At 41.3% G+C, this 22,246-nt stretch overlaps 1 protein-coding gene across 1 annotated transcript in view; it reads right to left on the bottom strand.

Moving 5' to 3' along the window:
• TENM1 (teneurin transmembrane protein 1) overlaps positions 1-22,246 on the bottom strand; it is a 760,590-nt gene that overhangs the window by 108,688 nt on the left and 629,656 nt on the right. The window contains exons 21-22 of the mRNA XM_087860146.1: positions 11,822-11,965; positions 3,206-3,455 (exon numbers count right to left, since the gene is read on the bottom strand). Of these exons, the coding sequence (XP_087716272.1) occupies positions 3,206-3,455; positions 11,822-11,965 (394 nt within the window). The remainder of the gene's footprint in view (positions 1-3,205; positions 3,456-11,821; positions 11,966-22,246) is intronic.

The raw sequence follows: 22,246 nt of genomic DNA, 5'->3' as shown, positions 1-22,246 counted from the left end.
AAGACATGTAAGAAGATGCTCAAATATTAACTTGAAGTCAATTTTATAGAGAGGTAGAGAACAGAGTGGTTAAGTTACATGATGAATAACCTTGACAAAGGGTCAAGATATGGAATGTTTTCTGTCCCTTTCTGTAATAACCTATTGACAACATTGCCCTTCCATTCACAGCTTTAAATGCAACCAATAACATAAAGACTATATTAGTCTGTGTTTCCAAGGAAACGGATGACTCAACCAAGTAAAATGACTAATACGCACTGGGGGGGAGGTGGCGGCAGCAATTAAATCAACTGATTTTAACAAAAAAAAAACCTGGTACAAAACAAAGTTTCTATCTATATGCAATAGAATCCATTGAACATTATGCTTCTTAAGATAGCAAAGGCTTATTATATCAACTTATTTCTCCCCAGGAAGTTTAAACCTGGAAGTCATAAAGCAAATATATAAATTCACCAATTACATGCCAAAGATGCAATGTACACAGTATAGGCTACTGAGCAAGCCAGACACTGTTCTTAAAAAAGGTGAATCTAATAAGAACTATTACTAGTGTCTGAGTAAACATGACAGATAATGTTTGCTGACACAAACTGGTTTGATGGTTTTGACTATAGGAAAATAGGGAGTTACCTATCAATTAGGTCAAAATGATCCTGTAAATTCAATCAGTTTATTTCTCTAATGGACAAGCACAGGAGTGTTAGAGTAGAGAAGAGAAAACTATTTTTTTCTTCCCTGAACCTAATGCAAAAGAGAACTACTTTTTTTTCTGCTTGAGCCTAATCCAGGGAATCATAACCATAAATCTACGAAAGGGGTAGGTTGCTGGCAGGCAGGGACATGCAGGAGAGAGGGGAAATATGGGACCCCTGAAAACACATGCACAATTTTGTGTGAACATGTTATTTTTTCTCCCCTGGGGAGAGGGCCCACAGCCCTCCTTAGATTCTGAAAGGGGCCTGAGAGGATGTAAGCTCAGAAGAGCTAGCTAGAGAGAGTCAGGCTAAGTGAGAGAGCCTGGGTGTGTGAGCTCATGGCGTGTGCTTGCCTATGTGTTTGAAGAGCTGTGACAATGTGAGAGAACAGTACTGTGGAGGAAGAATGAATAGAGGGATGGGACAATACTTCACACTGCCAGAAATGGATTTTTCTTTATATCGAGAAAATCACTTTGCAATTGGGGTCCAAGTTACGCTATTTTACTCTTTGAATGTCTTTGTGTTGAAGGTCATAAGGTACTTTGGACCAAAATGCAAATTTGTGAACTGTTAAGGGTCCCTGAGCAAAGGAGAACGTCATCAGTGAATGAAAATTGTCCCACCTTTGGTAAATTTGCATTTAAATCACAAAGGAAAGGACTAAACTTAGCTGGGTTTTCTTTTTAGTAAGATTATTAGTCTTAGTATTTGTTTTTCTCGCTAATCTTATGGTTTTTTCCTTTGAGGAGTTAGCTACACAGGGCTAGCTATACAGGCTTTACAGGGTTAGCGAGGTCTCTGTCTACCTGACAGCTAATATCTGCATGACTAGAAACATTCGGATGGTGAATGAATCGTTCAGCACTCCAACAATGTTTGGCATCATGTAGACGGAGCAGCCCTAGGATTTTGAAAACAATGTTGAATGTTGTAGAAATCATTTCTAAATCCGGGCATACAACCATCTTGGTCGTATCTTCCTCGTTGACTTTCCTGTAAGTAGGTGCCCAAAGAGATATGCTGCTGGAAATGACAAGTCCCTATGAGGTGTGATATCCTAAGGTACGTGAACATTTGATTAGGGCAGGGTGCTATGACTTAGTACCTCTCTAGACTCTCTAGATGTGGTTTATCTTCATAAAATCTTAATGTTCCAGTCTATTTTTTTTATCAGTCAAGGAATTTAACAGCTTTCTTCTCTATGACAGTGTTTGCAATTATAATTAAGAAACATATTAAAATTGGAATAAATTAATGTGAAAAATAGATGGGGGCTTGGGACTGGAAGATGTCCCCAGCTAGGTGTGAAGGACTAACTCAGTCTGAGTAAAAGGATGTAGATTCCAAAGCAAGCCTGAGAATCTGGAAAATTTCAAGGAATGTCCTCATGAATTCAAATCTCCATGCTTGTGTGAACATAATGTTAAATGGAAATGACCCAAGACTTCTCATGTGTTTTGACTGGCCTTGCTATTGCTCCATCAATGTCTCTGTTCTCCCAGTCACTATTTTTGGTCACTATCTTTTAAGACAGTGAAGTGATGCCTGAGGCAACAATTGTTTTATGGACTAGTTTATAGGACGGCATCAAAATCTTCTGGAACAGAGAGAAACTTTCAGCCTAAAGTTCCCAAGGTATGTGTCAGGGATAAAGCTGCCATAACCAGTTGGAGGGAAGACTCTATCGATTTACCCAGGACAGAGGAAATAGGTCTGTCTACCTCACTGGAACGGGAGGGGATGCTTCCCTTTTCTAGGACTCCAGAAGGCATATATTTGTATCTTGTAGCCTCAGAAAAGGAGAAATAAAGCTGATCAAGCCATAGTCTATTTAGTTGTAATCTTTGTGTAACTTCAGAACATGGAATACCAGAAGGTATGAATTCCTTTCAAAAGGTGTCAAAATACTTTATACTCTTAAGAAAATTCCTAGAACAGAGTGAGAAAGTCTAACGATGAATGCTTTCATCTTTTTTTTCCCCCAATGGAACAGAGCTTTTAAGTGTAAAAAACGAGTTCTTCCTTCCTTATCAGGGCACACAAACACAGACTTCCATTTTCTTTTTTATGAAGTGACCACTTCAAAAGATTGAACCTGGAGAACCTAGAAAATGTAGGCTTTTGGATCTGGTATTACCTCTACCTGCTAGAATGAAATAGATATTTTTGATCAGTCTTCGTTGTGACCAGCAGAGGTTGAGTGACTTACCTGACCACCTGGAAGTACTGAGATCCATGTCAGTGATGGCAATGCCCACAGGGAAGGCCACACATACAGGGATGTCAACACTTCCTGGGTATCCAAAGGAGTGCTCAAAGTCCTTTAAGTAAGAGTGGCCATGTTGACCTATGTCCTTTGTCCCTATTCCTGCATCTCAGCTCAGGGCTACAATATGGGCAACTGCAATTTCTGCTCTTTCTGGCAATGTCTTTCTCTTCATGTTATTGCATTCTTGCCTTTTCCTCATCCACTAAGGAAACAGAGATTAGAGGAGACTTACCTTAATTCCAAAATACTAACGGAGTTTCCCGAGGGAAATATTCGTCTTACAAAATTAAAGTCGCCAACATACACACTACCATCAGGGCCAGAAGCTAAGGCAACAGGAGCAAAGAGTTTGTTGTTGTGAGCTGGGCCATTGCAGTTGGTACAGGCTACACTCCGCTGGTGTCCATTACCCATTATGGTTGATATGACTGGGGGCTGCTGGGAAATGAACATATTTTCTCCATTCCCTTTATGTATGATTCCTAGATTCAACAAAGAAAAAAAGAGAATAAAAAAAAAAACCAATTACCACACAGTATTCTCAGCAACATTTTAATCTCTCTCTTATTATTCAAAGCAGTATCGAGATTTGGCCTGGCATAAAAGAACCTGAGAGTGAAGCACACTGCCTGTAGTTTTAACTGCACAGCCACAACGAACAGCAGCGTAACACTTGGCCTCAGTCTGTCTACCTGGGATATGGGTTAACACATCCAGGCCCTTTAGTGCTGATTCTAAATGCCTCAATAAAGCATTTGATGACTAACTTCCAATGATCTCCTGTTCACTTTGGGCTCTGTGAATCATCTGGGGCTAATTTTTCATCTCTGGCTGACTTTCTCCTGATGCCCTGCACACACTTGTCTGACTTCAAATTACCCTCACTGTGCAACTGACTGGTTCCTGAAAAGGAAGTATCAGTCAATTTTAATATTAACCTTAGCAAAACACCATCAGGAAGGTAATCTACTTCTGTGAAAAGAAAAAAATCATACTGCTAGAAAGTACTTCAAAGATATAAGAAAGGAACTTGAATTTTCCACTCTTTTGGACCATATCTCACTATCATCAGTGCAGGAAATAGAGATACTGACTTATGAAAATGCTGGAAAATACTGTGCAGGCATCCTCTTTGGGCAATCTCATCCATTCTCAGAGTTTTCACTCGTATCGCTATATGCTGAAACCTTCTCCTGTCCAGAGTTGGCACCTGCCCTGCAATTTCCTGCTCCATCGCTCCACTCGGATGCCTAGCAGGCCCCTCAAACTCAACAGGTGTAAAAGGGAACTCTATTTTTCTGCGTCCCTACCAAACCCTGCTCTTCCTCCTGCGCTGCCTACTCATCGTAGGAGTGGTACTGCCACGCACGTGTTCACCCAAGTTGGAAATGTGGGCGTGACCGCGGCTCTTCTTTTCCTCATTCGCTACACCTAATTCATTATGAAACCCATTTTGAGTCTATCTCCTAAAACATGCTGAGCCAGTTTTGTCACCTCCATTCCTACCACTACTGCCTTGGTTCAGTGTTTCTTCACTTCTTGGTCTCCCGGTCTCCACGCATACCTATCTCCAAACCATCTCCCCCTCCGCCCCGCCCAACTCTTGCCATTGAGATTGTTTTAGTGTGTGGCTTAGAATTTTTCAAGAGCTCCATATCCTCTGTAGGATAAGGTGCACATTTCCTATTATTAAGGCATACAGAGTCCTTCATGACTTGAGCATTGCCTAGTCTCATCATCCTCTTATTTGTGTCTTGACCTCCTATGACAGTGAACCATTTACAATTACTTTTACATTCTTCCATTCCGTTTTGCTTTTGTATGTGCCCTTCCCTCTGTCTTGAAAGCCCTCCTCATCTTGTCTGCTTGGGGAACTCTTACCTATCCTTCAAAGCTCAGCTCAATTTTTCCCCAGTGCTCTGTCCAGGCAGAATGAGTTACTCCCTCTTCTTTGTGCCCACGGTTTGTTCTCCATAGCTCCGTTATAACACCAAGTATGTTGTATGGTACAGTTTTCACTGCTTCTCTATCTTTCCCACTAGAACATGGGCTGCATGAAGACAGACCTTCTGTCTTACTCTTTTCTGCATTTTAGTGCCAATCCCTGAGGCCAAGTCATTATAAGAGCTCAGTAAATGTTCAAAATAGGCTTTGAGTCTTGTAGTTTCCTTGTCCAAATCCCAGTGATTTTGCAAACCTGCTGAACCTGGGCAGAAAATCTAAGGAACAAGGACTGCTGTGCTCCAGTCTGCTCACAAGGGGCCTGGGCAGGTAAAACATCCATGTTGTGAGAAGACATGCCAACGTGTCGGACGGAAGTCACTGACGGCAAATGAATGAATACAGTAATCTTGTAGAGTCTTCTTTTTTTCTCCCATGATCCCTGCTATCTATCTCCTTGGATTGCCTGTTACTCTCCCTAAACATTTTCTGAAATGTCTTCCTCAGTTTTCTTTCAACTTTTGGTCCCACGGTCCTACAACAGACACCAGTGATCAATCTGAAACAGGAATGGTGCTGGCCAAAATAAATAAGAGGGTAAAACACGCACAAGACCGTAACACCAAATATGTGCTTGGAAGGGCCTCCAGGCAACAAACCCCACATGTCATACAGCCTTTGCATTTCAAGTCTAGGTATTCCGACTCTCCCTCCCAAGGTGATTTCTGGCTATTTTTTCAACATACGATCTGCAGGGGCAGCTATGAGTTGATGCCCCAACAAATTGGTCTTTTATGGCAGAACTGTGAGATAGCTCGAGGATCACTACTTTCTTATTAATTTTATTAATAACTTTATTAGGCAGTAAAAAAATTTGTCAGATTTCGAACAGTTAATTAAGTAAGATTAATAGGACTGAACTTCATTTCCCAAAAAACACTTAATTGCAGTGCAATCAACACTATAGTTTAAATGAATTGGGAGGAAGTGAATGAGAACTGGGATGATGGTCATACAACGTCATCGAAAAGAAACCTCCTGATGATCACAAACTGAATATCCTACCAATGAGACTATGATATGTTTTCGAACAAATGAGGAAACCAACTGTTTAGCATGTCTGTATTTCAGCAATGCATTATAGGGTATATCATTCAAAAATATGTCCAATTATTGGCTTGGAAATACCAGATTTGCTATTAACATCTATTTTCACAGGTAGATCTCCATCTTTTTTATATCAGTATAATGGTATAGTTAACAATTACCTTCAAAATGACATGTTATTACCAGGCTCCTGGCAATTTAAAAACTAAAGATGGCTATACTAAACCATTCTTCTAAGCCTGCAATTCTAAAACTCCCCTTTTCTATTAGAAAGCCCAGCACTCCATCAAAGAAGAAGAATGATTAAAGGAAGTAAAACATAAGGCAATGTACTTTCTGATTACATCTCAACAATTGATGTCTTGCTTTCATGCAAGGTACTAAAGTGCCCGTGTACTGAAATTACCATTCCTGTTTAAAGCTGAAGCAATCAAAACAAAAATGGGCAAACCCCTTTTGTATTGCCCTGGAAAAATAGATCATTTTGAAGGGTGTTTTTGTTGTTTCAAGAATCTGTTTAACCTTCCATTACATAGAACGGGGGCATACCATCTAGCAACAATGATTTAACACCAATTCTTCTGCAAAAGGTTGTTTGGAAAATATTTTGTTTATGTTCCTGGAAATCTTGATCAATTACTGCTGCCTCCCTTCCAGTTTATTCTGCCACACATGCTCATTTTGAAAACAGGATCAAATGATCCTAGGACAACGCACATTATTTATATGAAGGCCAACTTCCTGCTACGGATTGGGTGTCTTGTTGACAGTCAACAAAGAAACCCTACGGAGTGGTGCCTACTGTGCATTTTCTCCCTTAAGTTTGCCTTTTCTCTGCCAAAAAGCCAGGTCTGTTGTATAAGTTAAGCATACTTTTAAACGCACTACTCATACCCTCCTGCTACCTTGCTCAGAACTTCTTTTGAAGCTTATAAATAAGTTTGAAATAAAAATTCCCCTCGGAAGCCAGTGGGTGGTGCTTTATGCTGATTTCAAAGAAGAAACCATTTTTCAGACTTATGAACAACGAGGGACACAATACATATTTCTCTTAGGACTTGACTGAGAGGATATAAACACAAACTGGGAGATATGCCAGTGTGATCAATGGGAATTTACTTCCCCTCCCAGTAAAGCCATTTGTCGACAAACTACTGGCCTATTTTGGAGGCTAAGTTAAAAGAAATTCTTTATCCATTTCAGTCAGATGACGATATCCAATTAGTACCCTGGATTGTTTTCTCTAATAATTTTTTAACACCCAACTGGGAGGACACACTAGGACATATGTTTGAGACAAAGATACACTATAACAAATAGCTTATCTCTGTAACAGATGATTCATGTACACATTTTTATTCCTCATAATTTTAAAGAACTGATTTCTCTTAAAAGATAAGGCTATGTACTCTCTGTAATCACTAAGAAGATGTATTTTGAAGGAATAATATTGAAAAACACAAGTTCCTGGTATTTTTTTTTAATCTCGGAAAGTAGAAACCATTTATATATATCAGGTATGATATTTGGAAACAATTCTCCGCAACCAATGGTTAATTGTCAGGTAAATACAATTGCTGCAACTAAAATGACAAATGGTCTGAAAACACTGCCTTCTAGAAACTACCCACTGCATAATGATTTTGGAACCAAAGAAAAACTGAAGAAGTGAATGGCAGCAGACATCCAATCTAATTACAGGTGTCTTTTTAACCAGTGAGAGGAAATTGGGGGAAGATAGATTCTTGTTTCTAATCTGCCATCTGTCTCAGATCAAAAAAACAGGGTGCCTGAAGAGTTAGGCTTTTTCCAGAAAGAAGCGGAGTGGGGGAATTTGGAAAGACGGTCGCTCTTGCCTTAATCAGTCAGAAAAGACTGTCTGACCTGAGGGGGAAAGAGCATTGCTTTCTAAATTGGTCTTCTCAAAGCTGCTCCTTCACACTTATCATTCCTGCTTCTAAAACTGCCTTTGTGGGTGGGATTTAGACTTCGAAAACATCCCAAGAGAGGTGTTCGTGTCCAAGGTCAGGCTGAAAGGCAGTGGCAGAGCTGGCTTCAGATCTGTTGCCTGGCAAGTGTGACAAGTTCTTGGTTAGAAATACAACGTGCCTACAAATGAGAAGATACAATGAACAAATGTTCCTTTAAAAAAAAACTATCTAAAATAAGGTTTCTTTCTCAGAATAAAATTCTCAGGAGACAGCAGATTTAGTGGGTCTGGGGTGAGCACAAGGGATCCTTTTGGGGTGACAACAATATTCTAAAACTGTTGTGCTGCTGGATGCACAACTCTACAATTTACTAAAAATCACTGACGTGTACTTGTAAAGTGGGTGAGTTGTATGGTGTATAAATTATACTTCAAAAAAGGTGTTAAAAAGATTCTCAGGAAGAACTCAGTACCAATTGCCTAAAAACTGATTACTGGCGAAGTAGGGGTGGAGAGAACACATCTGTGGAAATCAGAGGGGGCCCCAAAGCCAACTTCCTCAATGGCTCCCCTCTGTTCTGAATTTCTAAGCCTGTGTGAAGCAAATGGTAAGAGGACACAGGGCTGGGAGCACACAGCTGGGGGCTGGTTCGATTGAGGTCATTTCCCACTTTGTGCTTAATGTCAATGACAGGCATTTGTAAGAGACAATCCATACAAGCCAATAAAAGTGAGGGGAAAAGAAACGGCTGCTTAAAATGTCAAACTCTTTCAAATCAAAACAAAAAACCTCATAATTTAATAAGTGGTATCTGCCCTTTCGTTTTTGTACTTTTAAAACTGTGATTCTCCTTTTGACAACAGAAAAAAGTTGACATTTTATATCTGTGCCTGAATCTTTGCTTTTTAAAAAAACAAACAATTTGAAATGGAATTTAAAATGTTCCTTGAAAGAGGGGAAGGAAGGATAATGAAGGCACATGGCAATGGACTCACTCATTTACCTTCGGGGTATCCCCCGGGACTATGGTAGGTGGTGTGCCGTGGTTGAAGCAAACCTGGTTAGCTTTGCCAATCAAAATTTCCTAGCCTGTGTGGCTGGTTGACTCAGGCTGACTCAACGATGGTGCAAACAAAGTAAGATCTAAGTGTGATTATAAAATGGATCTCTTAGCCTTGGTCAGTTCATGGCCTTACGAGATAACCTGACCTTAGCCAGCTGTTTCATAAAGGTCAGATGCAGACAAGGACGGCTGGATGGAAGAGTGTAACTGTCTTAAGACAGTCACATCCCCAGTCCTGGAGAAATAACCCAAAGTCCATGTTCTACTAAAGGGTGCTCAGAGTCTGCCTCTTTGGATGAAAAGAATACGATTTTGCGGGGCGCGTGGGTGGCTCAGTCATTAAGCGTCTGCCTTCGGCTCAGGGCGTGATCCCAGGGTCCTGGGATTGAGCCCCACATCAGGCTCCCTGCTGGGAGCCTGCTTCTTCCTCTCCCACTCCCCCTGCTTGTGTTCTCTCACTGGCTGTCTCTCTCTGTCAAATAAATAAATAAAATCTTAAAAAAAAAAGAATGCAATTTTGCAATGAAAACTTCCCAGTAGATGTTCAGAAGAAAGCTGGATGGGAACACCAATGACCGACTCCCCAGTAGGACCCACGAGGTGGAGGAACTTGGATGAAGCATTTACAACCAGGGTAGTGAGATCAGTTTGTCTGAGAGACGCATGGGCTCAAGGGCCACCTGTGGTTCCGTCTCCTGGTTTAGTTAACATGTAAATTACAAACTAGGAGAAAGTGACAGGAGGAAGGGTGGTTTGAAGAAGGCAAAGATGGAAGATGACAGTGTCGGGTTCTCTGCCTTTTCCTCTTTTCCTAAGTCCAGGACTTAGGAAACTTAAAACTAAGTGAAGTCCAGGACTGCCCTCTTTCCTTAGATTCTTTCACTTCTCCTGTCTCCCTCCTACCTCTTCTTTTTCACCTATTACTGTTCCTTGATCCAGTTCCTAGCCTCTCACTGGATCTACTGACATTTATGTGGACAAACAACTGTGGCAGAGAGAAAAAGCACACGGCTCTAGCCACTTATGAACGGTGCAACATTGGGGAAATTCACGTGACCGTGTAAGCCTCCGATTCTTGGTCTTTTAAATGGGATTAATGCCACGCTGCAGGGTTGTTGTATTTAAAATGGGACAGAGGTCACCAAAGCCTTTTGAAAACTATATCACATGGATGATTCAACAATCCTAAGGTGCATATTTTGCTTCACATTTTTAACATCTCTGAAATAAGTATGTGTCTTGCAATTAATGCATGTCATAGTTTAATTGGCAGCATTTTCCATAAAATTGTGGCATAACTGATGGAGTCTTAGATTATATAAAACATATTCTACTTTTTAAAAGTCGGTTAGTGTCAGATACACTGGTTAATTACTTGGGATAGAGCAATGATGATAGAGGATTCTTAAAAGCCAGTTTCACAGAACTTTGTGGTGAAGAGGTCTCACTATACTAGCACTAATTTGAAATCAGATTATTGTATTTGAAAAGAAATATACTAATATTGGCCATCTCTAGGTCGTGGACTTACAGGTAATTTTTTCTTTGTACTTTTCCAAGTTTTCCGCATCAAATATGTGTTGCAGGTGTGTGATACATATACATAGCACTATGTATGTGTGTATATATATTGCATTAAGAAAATAGTATTAATAAATATTTTAAAAGCTTCTTACGTACAAAGAAATGGGCACCCTTTTTTTTTTTAAGATTTTATTTATTTCTGTGACAGAGAGACAGCCAGCGAGAGAGGGAACACAGCAGGCGAGTGAGAGAGGAAGAAGCAGGCTCCCAGCGGAGAAGCCCGATGTGGGACTCCATCCCGGAACGCCAGGATCACGCCCTGAGCCGAAGGCAGACGCTTTAACGACTGCGCTACCCAGGCGCCCCAAGAAATGGGCACTCTTGACCATGAAATGGACTATTATTCTTGAGGGAAACTTGGCAGTATGGATGAAAAGCCTTAAAAACATGTACATCTTTCCCTTTACATGAGATGCTTAAGCTATGCAAATTCATAGAGACAGAAAGTAGAATAGGAGCTGGGGGAGGAGGAATGGGGAGTTATTGTTTAATGGGTACAGATTTTCTCTTTGGGATGATGGAAACATTCTGGAAATGGACAATGGTGATGGTTGTACAACATTGTGAATGTACTTAATGTCACTGAACTGTGCACTTAGCAATGGTCAAAGCAGTAAACTTTGTTACAGCTCTTTTACCACAATTTAAAAAATTTCCACTGCAGGGTGCCTGGGTGGTTCAGTTGGTTAAGCGTCTGACTCTGGATTTCTGCCCCGGTCATGATCTTCAGGTCATGAGATCGAGCCTTGGGGTGGGCTCCGTGCTCTTGCAGCCTGCATAAGATTCTCTCTCCCTCTCCCTCTGCCCCCACCCCTGCTCTAGCGTGCACCTGTGCTCTCTCTAAAAAAAAAAAAAAATCCACTGCATGACTAGAAACATTTATTAAACCATTCTCCTATTACTAGACATTTAGGTTTTCCCCAAATCTTTAAAAATTAAAAATAAGATTGTGATTTAAAAACTGTATATCCTTGGGGCGCCTGGGTGGCTCAGTTGGTTAAGCTCCAGACTCTTGTTTTCAGCTCAGGTCATGATCTCAGGGTCGTGACATGGAAGCCCCCCATCGGGCTCCATGCTCAGCATGGAGTCTGCTTCAGATTCTCTCTCCCTCTCCTTCTGCTCCTCCCACCCCCTAAAATAAATAGATAAACAAAATCTTTCAAACACTAAAAATTAAAATTATATATTCTTTGAAACTAAACTAAAATAAAAAGCTGCTTACCACTCTGAGGATTCAAAATATGATGCTTATTCAATGACCAGCCTCCTAGGTTAGAAGCATCCATCTCAAAGCCTTGTAAGATGACTGTCCTTTTCTCCCAGAGAATAAAGTCCGGGCACGTTTCATATTCATATCCCACAGATACTGCAAACAAAGAGTTAATAACACATTAGAACATCTTAAAATATTTCCTTCATTTTTACACTGGTTGATAATTCTGTGGATATTGCATTTGCTACTGAATTCTGATGTGGGCTGAAACTTGACTCAAGTGCCTTCCACCTCACACAGTACAGCAGAGCACCTAGCAGAGCACTGGCATCCAGAAGTGATCATCAGTCAGTGCGTCCTGGGTACGTACTGGGATGAAGGAGTGCGTGCTTGCTGTCAGGAGTACGGACCATATGTTTACGGACATTAAGCTTTCGGCTTTGGGGTTGGGGGCTGTGCTGTAAAACTGAAGAAACAAGCTCTCTGAAGGCTTAAGCTATGCTGATAGAATTTCTTTCTTTACTTTTCCAGGAGAGGCGCAGGGAGGGCTGGTTTATGTCCCCAGAGTGCAAAATGCACTCAGGAAGCTGGTTTCGGAGTACTGGGTCACTTGTACAACAACTGACGACACATGAGACTAATACAAATCGATTTGCCCAATTTATATTTTCTTTTGTGCTAACTGGCCTTTCGTTTGCCAAGAAGTCTGAGTTTGCTTAGAGCGCGGCAAGTGTAAATTCCACCTTGTGCACATTATATGTTGGTTTCTGCACAGAGCTAACCAATGGGATATCACCCAACATTTGGCCTCAACTCTTCTGAAGCACAGATGTTGTGCATTAAACTTGGAACCCTGGAACGCCACTAAAACGGGAAGTGCGAAACGAGGTAGCATGGGCGCTTATGCTCTACTGAAATGTGTCTAGTTCAAGTATACCAAACCCCAGCCATTTTCTCAGCTGCTAAACCTGCTTACCTGTTGGAACCCCGGATTCCCGATTCTTGAATTTAAAATGCTTTCTGTCCTCATAATGTTCTAAGCCTGAGAGTATTGGCTCATGACACTGCATACCCCGAAGCTGCTTCCCCCCTTTCTGGCAGCTTCAAATATCCCTAGCTAGTAGTTGGCCATGGCTTATCCAGTTTCTGTCTCTACCTGAGTCTTTAGATGCCCCTGGAGAACTCATTTCTCCTTTTGTCATTTGGTTATGAAAACTGGTAGTGAAAATGTGTGCTTAAACAATGCCAGAACGATAGGTCCTAAGATGAAAAATTAAAGCAAACTAGTTTTGGGTTTTGGCATTGGGTGAAGGGAAAAGATGGTAATTTTAGTCGAACTGATATATATGTGCATGTGTGTGTATGAGCATATGCACAGATAAGCCAAAAAGTCCTTATGATTATGAATATACAACTCTTTTGCATTGTGGATCATCTGTGGCCAATTTTAAATCACAGGTTGGCTTCTTTTTGTCCCGTGCTCCACTAAAGCTTTAATAGGGATCTTACAGGGCTATCTTCACTGGCTGTGTGACCTGTGCAGTCGCGCAGGGGCCCATGCTCTGAAGGGGCCCACACTTTGTTTAATGTTCTGCTGCCACTGCCTTGAAATCCTTAATAATTTTTTAACACAAGGTTCTGTATTTTCATTTAACACTGGGCCCTGCAAATTATGTAGCTGGTCCTGATGGGGATGCCCTTCTACCCTGCCATCAGCTGGTGAAGACTCATGGAATGCAAACTCATTTTATTATTAGCCCTAACCAAGCATTATTAGCAAGGGAGATCAATGGGGAGTGGGAAAGACTAATCATAAAATGGAAATAATTTCTCAATGGAAATTAGTTCGGGATCATCCTGTGTCAATGCTGTTCTTTATTAAGGTGGATGGAAACAGAATTTCAGTGATGGAAAAGGGTCTCAAAGGTATTTTAGTTTGGGTTACAGTCACCGGTGTCAACAATCTCCTGGATATCTTGTCATGGCCCCCAGTGCTTGCTAAACAACTCTGGTAGAGTGGAAAGAGTTGGTTTTAGTGCTAGAGTCAGAAAAGACTTCAACTTTTGGGTCCGCCATTAACTAGCTGTTTGGTGTCAGGCGAATTATTCTGCATCTCTGAGAATCACGTTCTTCTCTGGTAAGAAAGTCAGGGCGGGGGAGGATGGACTAGAACTGATGATTTTTAGACCCTCTTGGGTCAGGGAACCTTTTATTATGAATTTGATAAAAGTTAAAAATCTTCCTAGAAAGATGCGGATGAGAGGTGCCTGGGTGGCTTAGGTCATGATCCCAGGGTCCTGGGATCGAGCGCCGAGTCAGGCTTCTCTGCTCAGCACGGAGTCTGCTTCTCCCACTCCTGCTCCCTCTCCCTCTGCCCCTCCCCTGCTTGTGCTCTCTCTCAAATAAATAGATAAAATCTTAAAAAAAAAAGAAAAATGCAGACACAAACAAAATTTTGTATATAATTCTAGGAGGTTCACTGACTTCCTGAAATCCAAATAGAGATCTCAGATGAAAGACTTTTGCACTAGGTAATTTTTACAGTGCCCCTTGAGCGCTAACACTCTGTGATTCCAAAGTTCATTCTTTCAAGATTGTGTTTGATCGATTCTGGTTGGGGATTTAAACCCAAAAGCCGAAGAGAGCACCGGATCTCATGTTGGTAAAATCAGGTGGTGAGAAAGCATACTTAGGGCCATGTTGGTATGTCGAGTAACACGGTTTCTGCTTCTCTTGCCAACATTTAAAAGTCTTGATTAATAAATAATCACAGCGACAATTACAAGTTCCCTGAAAGCCATCATCTCCTTCCCTACCATTGTCAGGATCTGCTTTTTGTACATTGCAAGCCTGGTGAGCTCCCCTAGAATCCTCTCTCCGGAAGGTGATTATGCAGTTTTGCAAATAAGTAGTGTGCCCTGGTGACCTGCAATGGTGGTTTGGAGCCGGATTTTTCCCTCTCCGTAACAGTTAAAGATCCTCCTAACTCTGTGGCAGGAAATGCTTATACAAAGTATCAATTAAAGAGTTCTCAATGCAATGGTAATGAGACATACTCTTTTCACCTCATATCTGCTCTCTGAATTGCTCTCTAGTCCACAACAAAAAAGTGCATTGGCTGCAAACCCCACAATGATATTACTTTTTCCCCCTAGTCATGGCAAATAGCAACAAGGCAGCCACTTAATAAGTTCCCTCTAATTTTTATTAGGTTTACTTTCTTGGGAGAAAGCTCTATGAGCTAATAAAGTTATAATTTATACTTAAGACTTGTCCAAAATTTCAACTAACTTTAATGAGAACGGCTGTGTGTTGGGGTATTTTTGCATGTGGCTTCTTGCTCAGAGTAACAAGGCAAGGTTTCTTTCTGACAGCAGCCCACTTTAACACAATCCTAGAATTTGCAATCGGTTTAGGAGAAGGCAGACGTTTCACCCCACAGAGCTGAGCTACTCTCCAAACGCACAGGAAACTGGCAAATACAGAAGCAACCAATCTTAGGCTTCTCTCATGGAGGCAGACTGTCAAGCACTAAATGCCTGCTCTTTTTCATATAATTAAATATAGGGGGGAGGGGCTATTCAGGGGCTGGCAATGAAAATGCTGAGCCCCGACATTACACTCTGCCTGGTACTGTGACAGCACGGACCACCACCATTTCCCAGGGCGGCCTGTTGCCTGTCACATCTGCTCATCGACAGAGCATGGTACAGGCCACAGATTCAGCATCTGGCACTCTGGAGTGCGGATGAGGAAGAACAGTGGAATGGGAAGGAAAAAATAATTATTCATCCACATTGCAGAGGAGTTGCAGAGGTCTGGCAGTGGGCCAAGCTAGGTGGGGAACGGGGGGGGGGGTGTCCCAGACTCTACTTCCCAGGAGCTGGTAGAGTGGTCCCATGCTGGAAAGTATATATTGGGAAGGCAGGTGAGAAAAGAGCCACTAATATAGCAGAATGTGTTTTCTGAATGATGTGACTGCCTCCCTTGCGACCCCCCTTAATTCTGTCTGGAATTCTGTCTTCCTGTGTCCTCTCCCTCACCTCCACACAGAGATATTAATGGGATGTTTCTTCACCAAGAGTCACTGATGGTCAAGATAGGACTGTTACATTTGCAGAGGGCTCTGTCCTTTGGTCACAGGATCGCACCTTGGACTTGACTGTTAGTTATCTTGCAAATATTAACACTGGCTTATGAAGAAGACTTTATTATACGGGTTTATAAAGGAAGATTGCAGCTTGCTCCCCCAAAGCCATTGGACATGGGGCAAAAGAACTGAAGGCTCATTCTACTTCTCCGAGCAGCAGCATTTGTATAATGTGGGGACTGCAGGAAGGCTGAGGGCCATGGTGCCCCTGACATCCCATTCAGTGACTGGGACATTCATCTATAAGGGCTGGGATAGGAGACTAACAATAAACAGCCAAGGTAAAGATGCTATGCAAGCAAGCTAATGTGCAAAATATGACAAGATTAAGCAGATGATTTTCAACAGCTTCAGAAATCATAATGGTTGCATTTAGGAAGGCAATACATAATTAAAAGTAGTCTGATAGTATGAGAAACTGACCTGTTACCTCATGAACTCCAGGAACATCTAAAAATAATTTCATGACATTTAAAAGGTAACTAACAAGATAAAAACTTTCTTATCCAAAAGGAATCATTAAATAGAACAATAAACATTTCCTATTCTTTTAAAATAGATTAATGCAAAAACAACAACAAACAGTAACGACAAAAGACAGGAGACCTAAGGAACCATATGAAGGCCACGGCAATAGTAGACCAAAACTATATAGGTACAGTGTTATCTATGGAGAACAGGTATGTGCTCTTAGAACTTCTACCTTTTCCTGTTCTCTGGTGATTTATCATAGGATACGATGACCCCAGAGGCTCCTCAGTTTGACACACTGCCCAGCGGCCTGAAATGCTTTGTTGATTTATCTATTATTCCTGGCTCACCAGGAGTGTCAGAATCAGGTGGTGAATTTTTATCAAGTGCCTTTTCAGCACTTATGGAAATATTCACATAGTTTTCTTTTTTAATCTATTAAGGTGGTGAATTATAGCAATAGGCTTCCTAATGTTGAACCATCTTTGTGATCCTAAAATTAACTCTATTCAGGGGGCCTGGGTGGCTCAGTCGGTGAAGTGTCTGACTCTTGATTTCAGCTCAGGTCATGATCTCAGGGTTGTCAGGCTCCGTGCTCAGTGGGGAATCTGCCTGAGATTCTCTCCCTCTCCCTCTGCTGCACGCCACGCCCTTCAAATAAATAAATAAATAAATAAATAAATAAATAAATAAATAATTCTTTTAAAAAAACTATTTGCTTATGATGTGTTATTTTTTTTAATGAATTGGTAATACGTGGGATCGATACCCTAGTAGTTTACAAAAATAAGGTTTAGACATGAGAGTGCTAAAAGTGAGGCAGTTGGACGAAGAAAAAGTACAGGAGGAAAAGTAAAAAGCGTCCAGCGGTGAGGTAGCCACACGAGAGGCCCTGTACACTGAAATCTAATAGAATGGGATATTTTCCCGGCTGCTCTGCTCAAGCCTTGCTGCGCAGACGTGAACCCAGAGCATGGAGGGCCGAGGTGCCACGAAGGCAGGACGATGTCCTGGCTCACACTCACGTTTGTGAGTGCCTTCGTGTACCTGGGCACAGCTGTCCTCGCCCCTGGAGGCGCGTCATCCTGTTACATAGGCAAGGCCAAGGGGTCCACTCCTTAGCCTCTGTCCTTGTTCACTTGTCTGTTCAGTCATTCAACAAATGCGCAATATTTAATGGGTATCTCTTGTCAGCAACTGGAGATATGAGGATGAAGAACACAGAACAAGACAGGACTTTCCCCCACCACTGCTTCCCCCTGCTCCACGGAGCTCACATTCTAGTGCGAGAACAAAATATAAAACAAAACACACACACACACACACACACACACACACACACACACAGAGTGGTAAATGTTATGATGGGAAAATGAAGTGCATTAGCAGTGAGTGTAACAAGAGAATTTAAGGTGGAATGGAGAAACAAGGAAAAGCCTCTTTATGCAGAAGGGGGTTTACCTTATGAAGTATAGGGAAGAATACTCTAGAGAGAGCAGCATGTGTGCAAGGTCTTGAGGCTTGGTATCTTTGGGAGATTTAAAAAAGGTCAGGGTGGCTGGAGGGTGAGTTTCTCTCTAGTGTATCAAAAACAAATGAAGAACAACCCCTTCCCCCTCCCAGTGTGAAATAAAAGATTACTATTCTCTACCGGTACTTAAGCAGTAGATTCACCTTGAAAATGCACTGGTTATCTTTTAAAACAATGTGATTGATTAAAAGGGATACAAAGTTATAATAGAAAGAAGGGGGCTGCTATTTAATGACTCAGCAAACCTTTACTGAGCTGCTCTATGTGCCATGCAGGTGATCCGAGCACTGCAGATACAGTGGATATTACCCAGGGTAGGATAATTTGTCATTTGACAGAGGCCAGACCCTGAAGAGTTACCTATCTTTTGGAACTTTCATTCACGGCCTTCTTAATAACTCTCATAAAAATAATATTGCCTTACATTTGTATAACACACAACAGTTAAATACATTTCTGTGTATATTACCTAATTTGAAGACTCACAAAAACCTATGAGGAAGATATATTTACTCCCATTTGACAGATGAGATGATAGAGTCAGAGAGGTAGAGTGACTAGTTCAAGGTCATCTGTCGAGTAACCGGCAGAAGCAGAGTTAAACCCAGTGACTCATAAGCAAGTGCTTCTTCCGGCTATGCTAGATCACAGCTAGAAAGGGCAAGACCCACAGTTCAGAAGCGCTAAATAAATAACATTTTATTTGCTCTGAATTAAAGAGATAAAGACTGGAGGGAGGCCAGGTATAGCCTTGAAGGAGAAGTACCCCTTTTTCTGACTGGCCAAAAACAGCACCCAGGTATATTGTTGTCTTGATGTAATTATGAACAGCATCCCCTTCTATTCTCAAAAGTATCTTGGTTCGAATGATAAATTATATGGTCACCGAATCTTGGAGAGGTATCTCCATCCTGCTCTGGTATGGGTTGGTAGAGGGGACTGGAAGGCAAAAACAATCATAAATGCTGACTTGGAAAATAGGACATATGGTTTGCAAAATGATTTAAGTTTTCTGTGTCTTGACTATGTCATCTTACCAATGGCTTCCAAATTCTTATGCCTGAAAGTCATTTGTGACCCAGCATACACATGGGAAGACACACACACACGTGTAATTGAAGCCAAGTTTTCCAACAATGCTCTCCTAGTAGCTTTACATTCTGATATTTTCTATTCTGTTCAGTTTTGTTCTATGCCATTCCATTCCCTTCCATTTTATTCCATTAAAAAAATACTGGTCAACTCACCAAACGGATTTCATAATCTACAAATGGGTGTGACCAGCAGTTTGAAATGGGCACAGACCACTGATTACCAGAATATCAGGGTCATTTAAAAATTCTGGTAGGCTCCAGGCACTCTTACTTTTGGAGGTCGTATCTCACATCTTGTCAAACATATTAAAATGGATACAACCCACAACCCATACCCTGCATTAAACATATTTCATATGCAAGTGTGAAAATTGAGAAGCAGTTGACAAGCTGACATAATGCTTCATTTTGTAGACATTTATTTAAACATTTATTAATGTTGATTTTCTGGTTTTCTTTTCATATTTTGGTGCCAATATACTTCTTTTTCGGGTTGCAAACATTTTCGCAGGTCCTTGAAAAACTCATATCCTTGGTGCTATGCCTATAAAGCTGAATGGATAAAACAGCCCTGCTCTCAGTTAACGATTATGAATTCATGAGTGGAGAGAAATGATGAAAGATTATTATCTCTGCTAGCTTCTTTGACAGAAAGCCACTGGGGCGTTGAATTGGGTGCTCAGTAAGGTAGGTTGGTCGATTTAGTGCAGAGAGGAAGCAGGGAAAGGCGTGCAGAACTCAGGATCGGGAGATCCGAGTTTGAATCCTTGCTCTGTAGAGGACTTTAGGCAAGTCCCTCGCTCCTTCTGAACCTCAGTTTCCCCCTCCGCAAAACGAAGATCATAGTCCTCGCCCTATGCCTACCAGGCAGGAATGTTATAAGGATTAAAATGAGATCATGTACGTGAGAGTACTTTGCAAATTGTAAAGCACTACCCATTTATTATTAAAATATTCAGTGGCTGCGATTTTTGTGGCTGCCCAGCCTGCGTAGGTTTTACTGAAGGGAAATTTATGAACACTAAAGCATCGTTCTCGGGGATGTTTTGTGTGCACAAAGCAACCGTAGCTTAGCACCTATTACTATTAATGTTCCCTTGTTTCTCTCTAACACAATTTAGACAGACTCCTATGCACTGTGAACCTTTAGGAAGTCTAGTTCTCTCTGCAACACCACTGTTTCTTGCCAAACTACTGTACTAAATAATTATGTAATTGTTGTTGCCAATAACCTTGAAAAAAATAGAATTGTTTATAGCAGTGCTACTAAAGGCGATGGCTGATTTCCTGAACTTCCAGGACTCCAAACCGCTGCGATTTAATTTAATTAAAATGAAGACCGGGCAGAATGCATTATTACATATTGATAATGTATGCAGACCCAGGCGGACATAGGGAATTATTTTGACAAAATTCATATAATGGATGCAGATCAGAGCCCCCGAACAAGCCAGTTTGTCAAATTAAATAAGCCGTCTCTAGAATTTTAACAGCACTGTGAACTTAACAATAATGATTTTTTTACACTGTTTTGCAAGCAGCAGAGTTGGGAAAGAAACTAAATAATATACAATGATTTCCAGACATCATACCTTATTTAGAGCTAGAGAATCAAGTACTAGGGCCAAATTATTTCAAATGCACAGATGGAGTTTTTTAGCAGGGGCGTCTTCTCTGTATATCAGACAACAAAATCTTTAAGCTGGACGAACTAGTGATTCTGGTTTTTGTACTGCAACCCTGGGGGTGAGTTTACTCTTCTCCTTGATCAATGTTGTACTTGGATTAATCAATCTTATCAGTTGCCATTGATACTTTGCCAAGGAAGTAGTTCACACAATCTCTGTTGGTAATTTATTCACTCTGGTGTTGTCCCTCCACTTGCAAAATCTGTTGCATTGCAAAAAAACAACAACAACAAAATGGCAGGATACTCTAGGATCTCAAGCACTGCTTTCTCACGGTGGCTGTCCCTCAACCCTCTATTCTTTTGAGACACCCTAGCCCTTAGGAATGCCACCAATTCCCCACAGCTGAGCTATGTGGGAAACAAGAGTCCCACAAACTAAGTGGACATTTCAATGTAGATATTCACCATCACTTCAAATTCAGCTTGTTTAAAGCTGATCTCCTCTTTCTCCATCACCCAGAAATGGGTGGGACAGCAGTTCATATTTAACTGGCATGAAAAGGGAAGAAGAGTGGGAGAATTTTCTAGCCATAGTTTTAACCCAAATCCTTGCTGTAACTGGGACTGTATGAATATTGGTCAAGGTTTGTTTCCTATTACTGTTGTAACAAATTACCACAAACATAAAGGCTTCAAATGAGACAGATTTATCATCTTACAGTTAAGGAGGTAAGAAGTCTGAAATGGGTCTCACTGAGCTAAAATCTAGGTGTCAGCAGGCTGCACTCCTCCTGGAGGCTCTAGGGGAGAATCCATCTCCTCGCCTTTTCCAGCTTCTAGAGGCCACCAAAATCCTTGTTTCTTGGCTCCCTTCCGCCATCTTCAAGGTTACCAATATTTGACACTGCTGAGCCTTTCGTCTACAGTTACACCTTCCTCTAACTCTGACCTCCCCTTCTGACTCCAACTTCCATTTTTAAGGACACCTGTGATGACGCTGGGCCCACCTGGATAATCCAGGATGATCACCCCATCTCAAGGTCAGCTGATTAGCCACCTTAATTCCATTTGTGACCTTAATTCTCTTTTGCCATGTAACATAATACATTTACAGATTCTAGGAATGAACATCTTTGGGGGGGGGTGGTCATTATTCTGCCTGCCAAAAGCCTAAACTAGGACCTCTGAATCTGCAGCAAACCTGAGAAGTGACATATATAGCACCGTTGTTAATATCTGGTGCAAAATTTAGTCTGTTTCTTCTCACATTAGTCAAGCGATCATAAAATACGGGCAGGAGTACGACTAAGTCTTTTCTTCATTGTTTGTTAAATTTAGTCATCTCTTTTAAGGTATGAGCTCAGTGGGCACATACTTGATCCTTTTGTCTCCACTCATTTATGGCCTGAACTATTTATTGTCTGTTGTGTTCTTAAGGTGCTCACGATCTGTCTGCAGGGAATGAGATTCTCTGACTTCATTCTACCACCTGCTCTAATGTTTTACCGCTGTCAAGAAATTCTCTTAGTCTCCACGGATATGGAAATGGAGACTAGGT

This window comes from Ursus americanus, chromosome X (assembly GCF_024610735.1).
Source record: "Ursus americanus isolate L20-20 chromosome X, mUrsAme1.1.p, whole genome shotgun sequence".
NCBI lineage: Eukaryota > Metazoa > Chordata > Mammalia > Carnivora > Ursidae > Ursus > Ursus americanus.
Note: the sequence above shows the minus strand (reverse complement) of the source record. Positions and strands in the feature narration are given on the sequence as shown.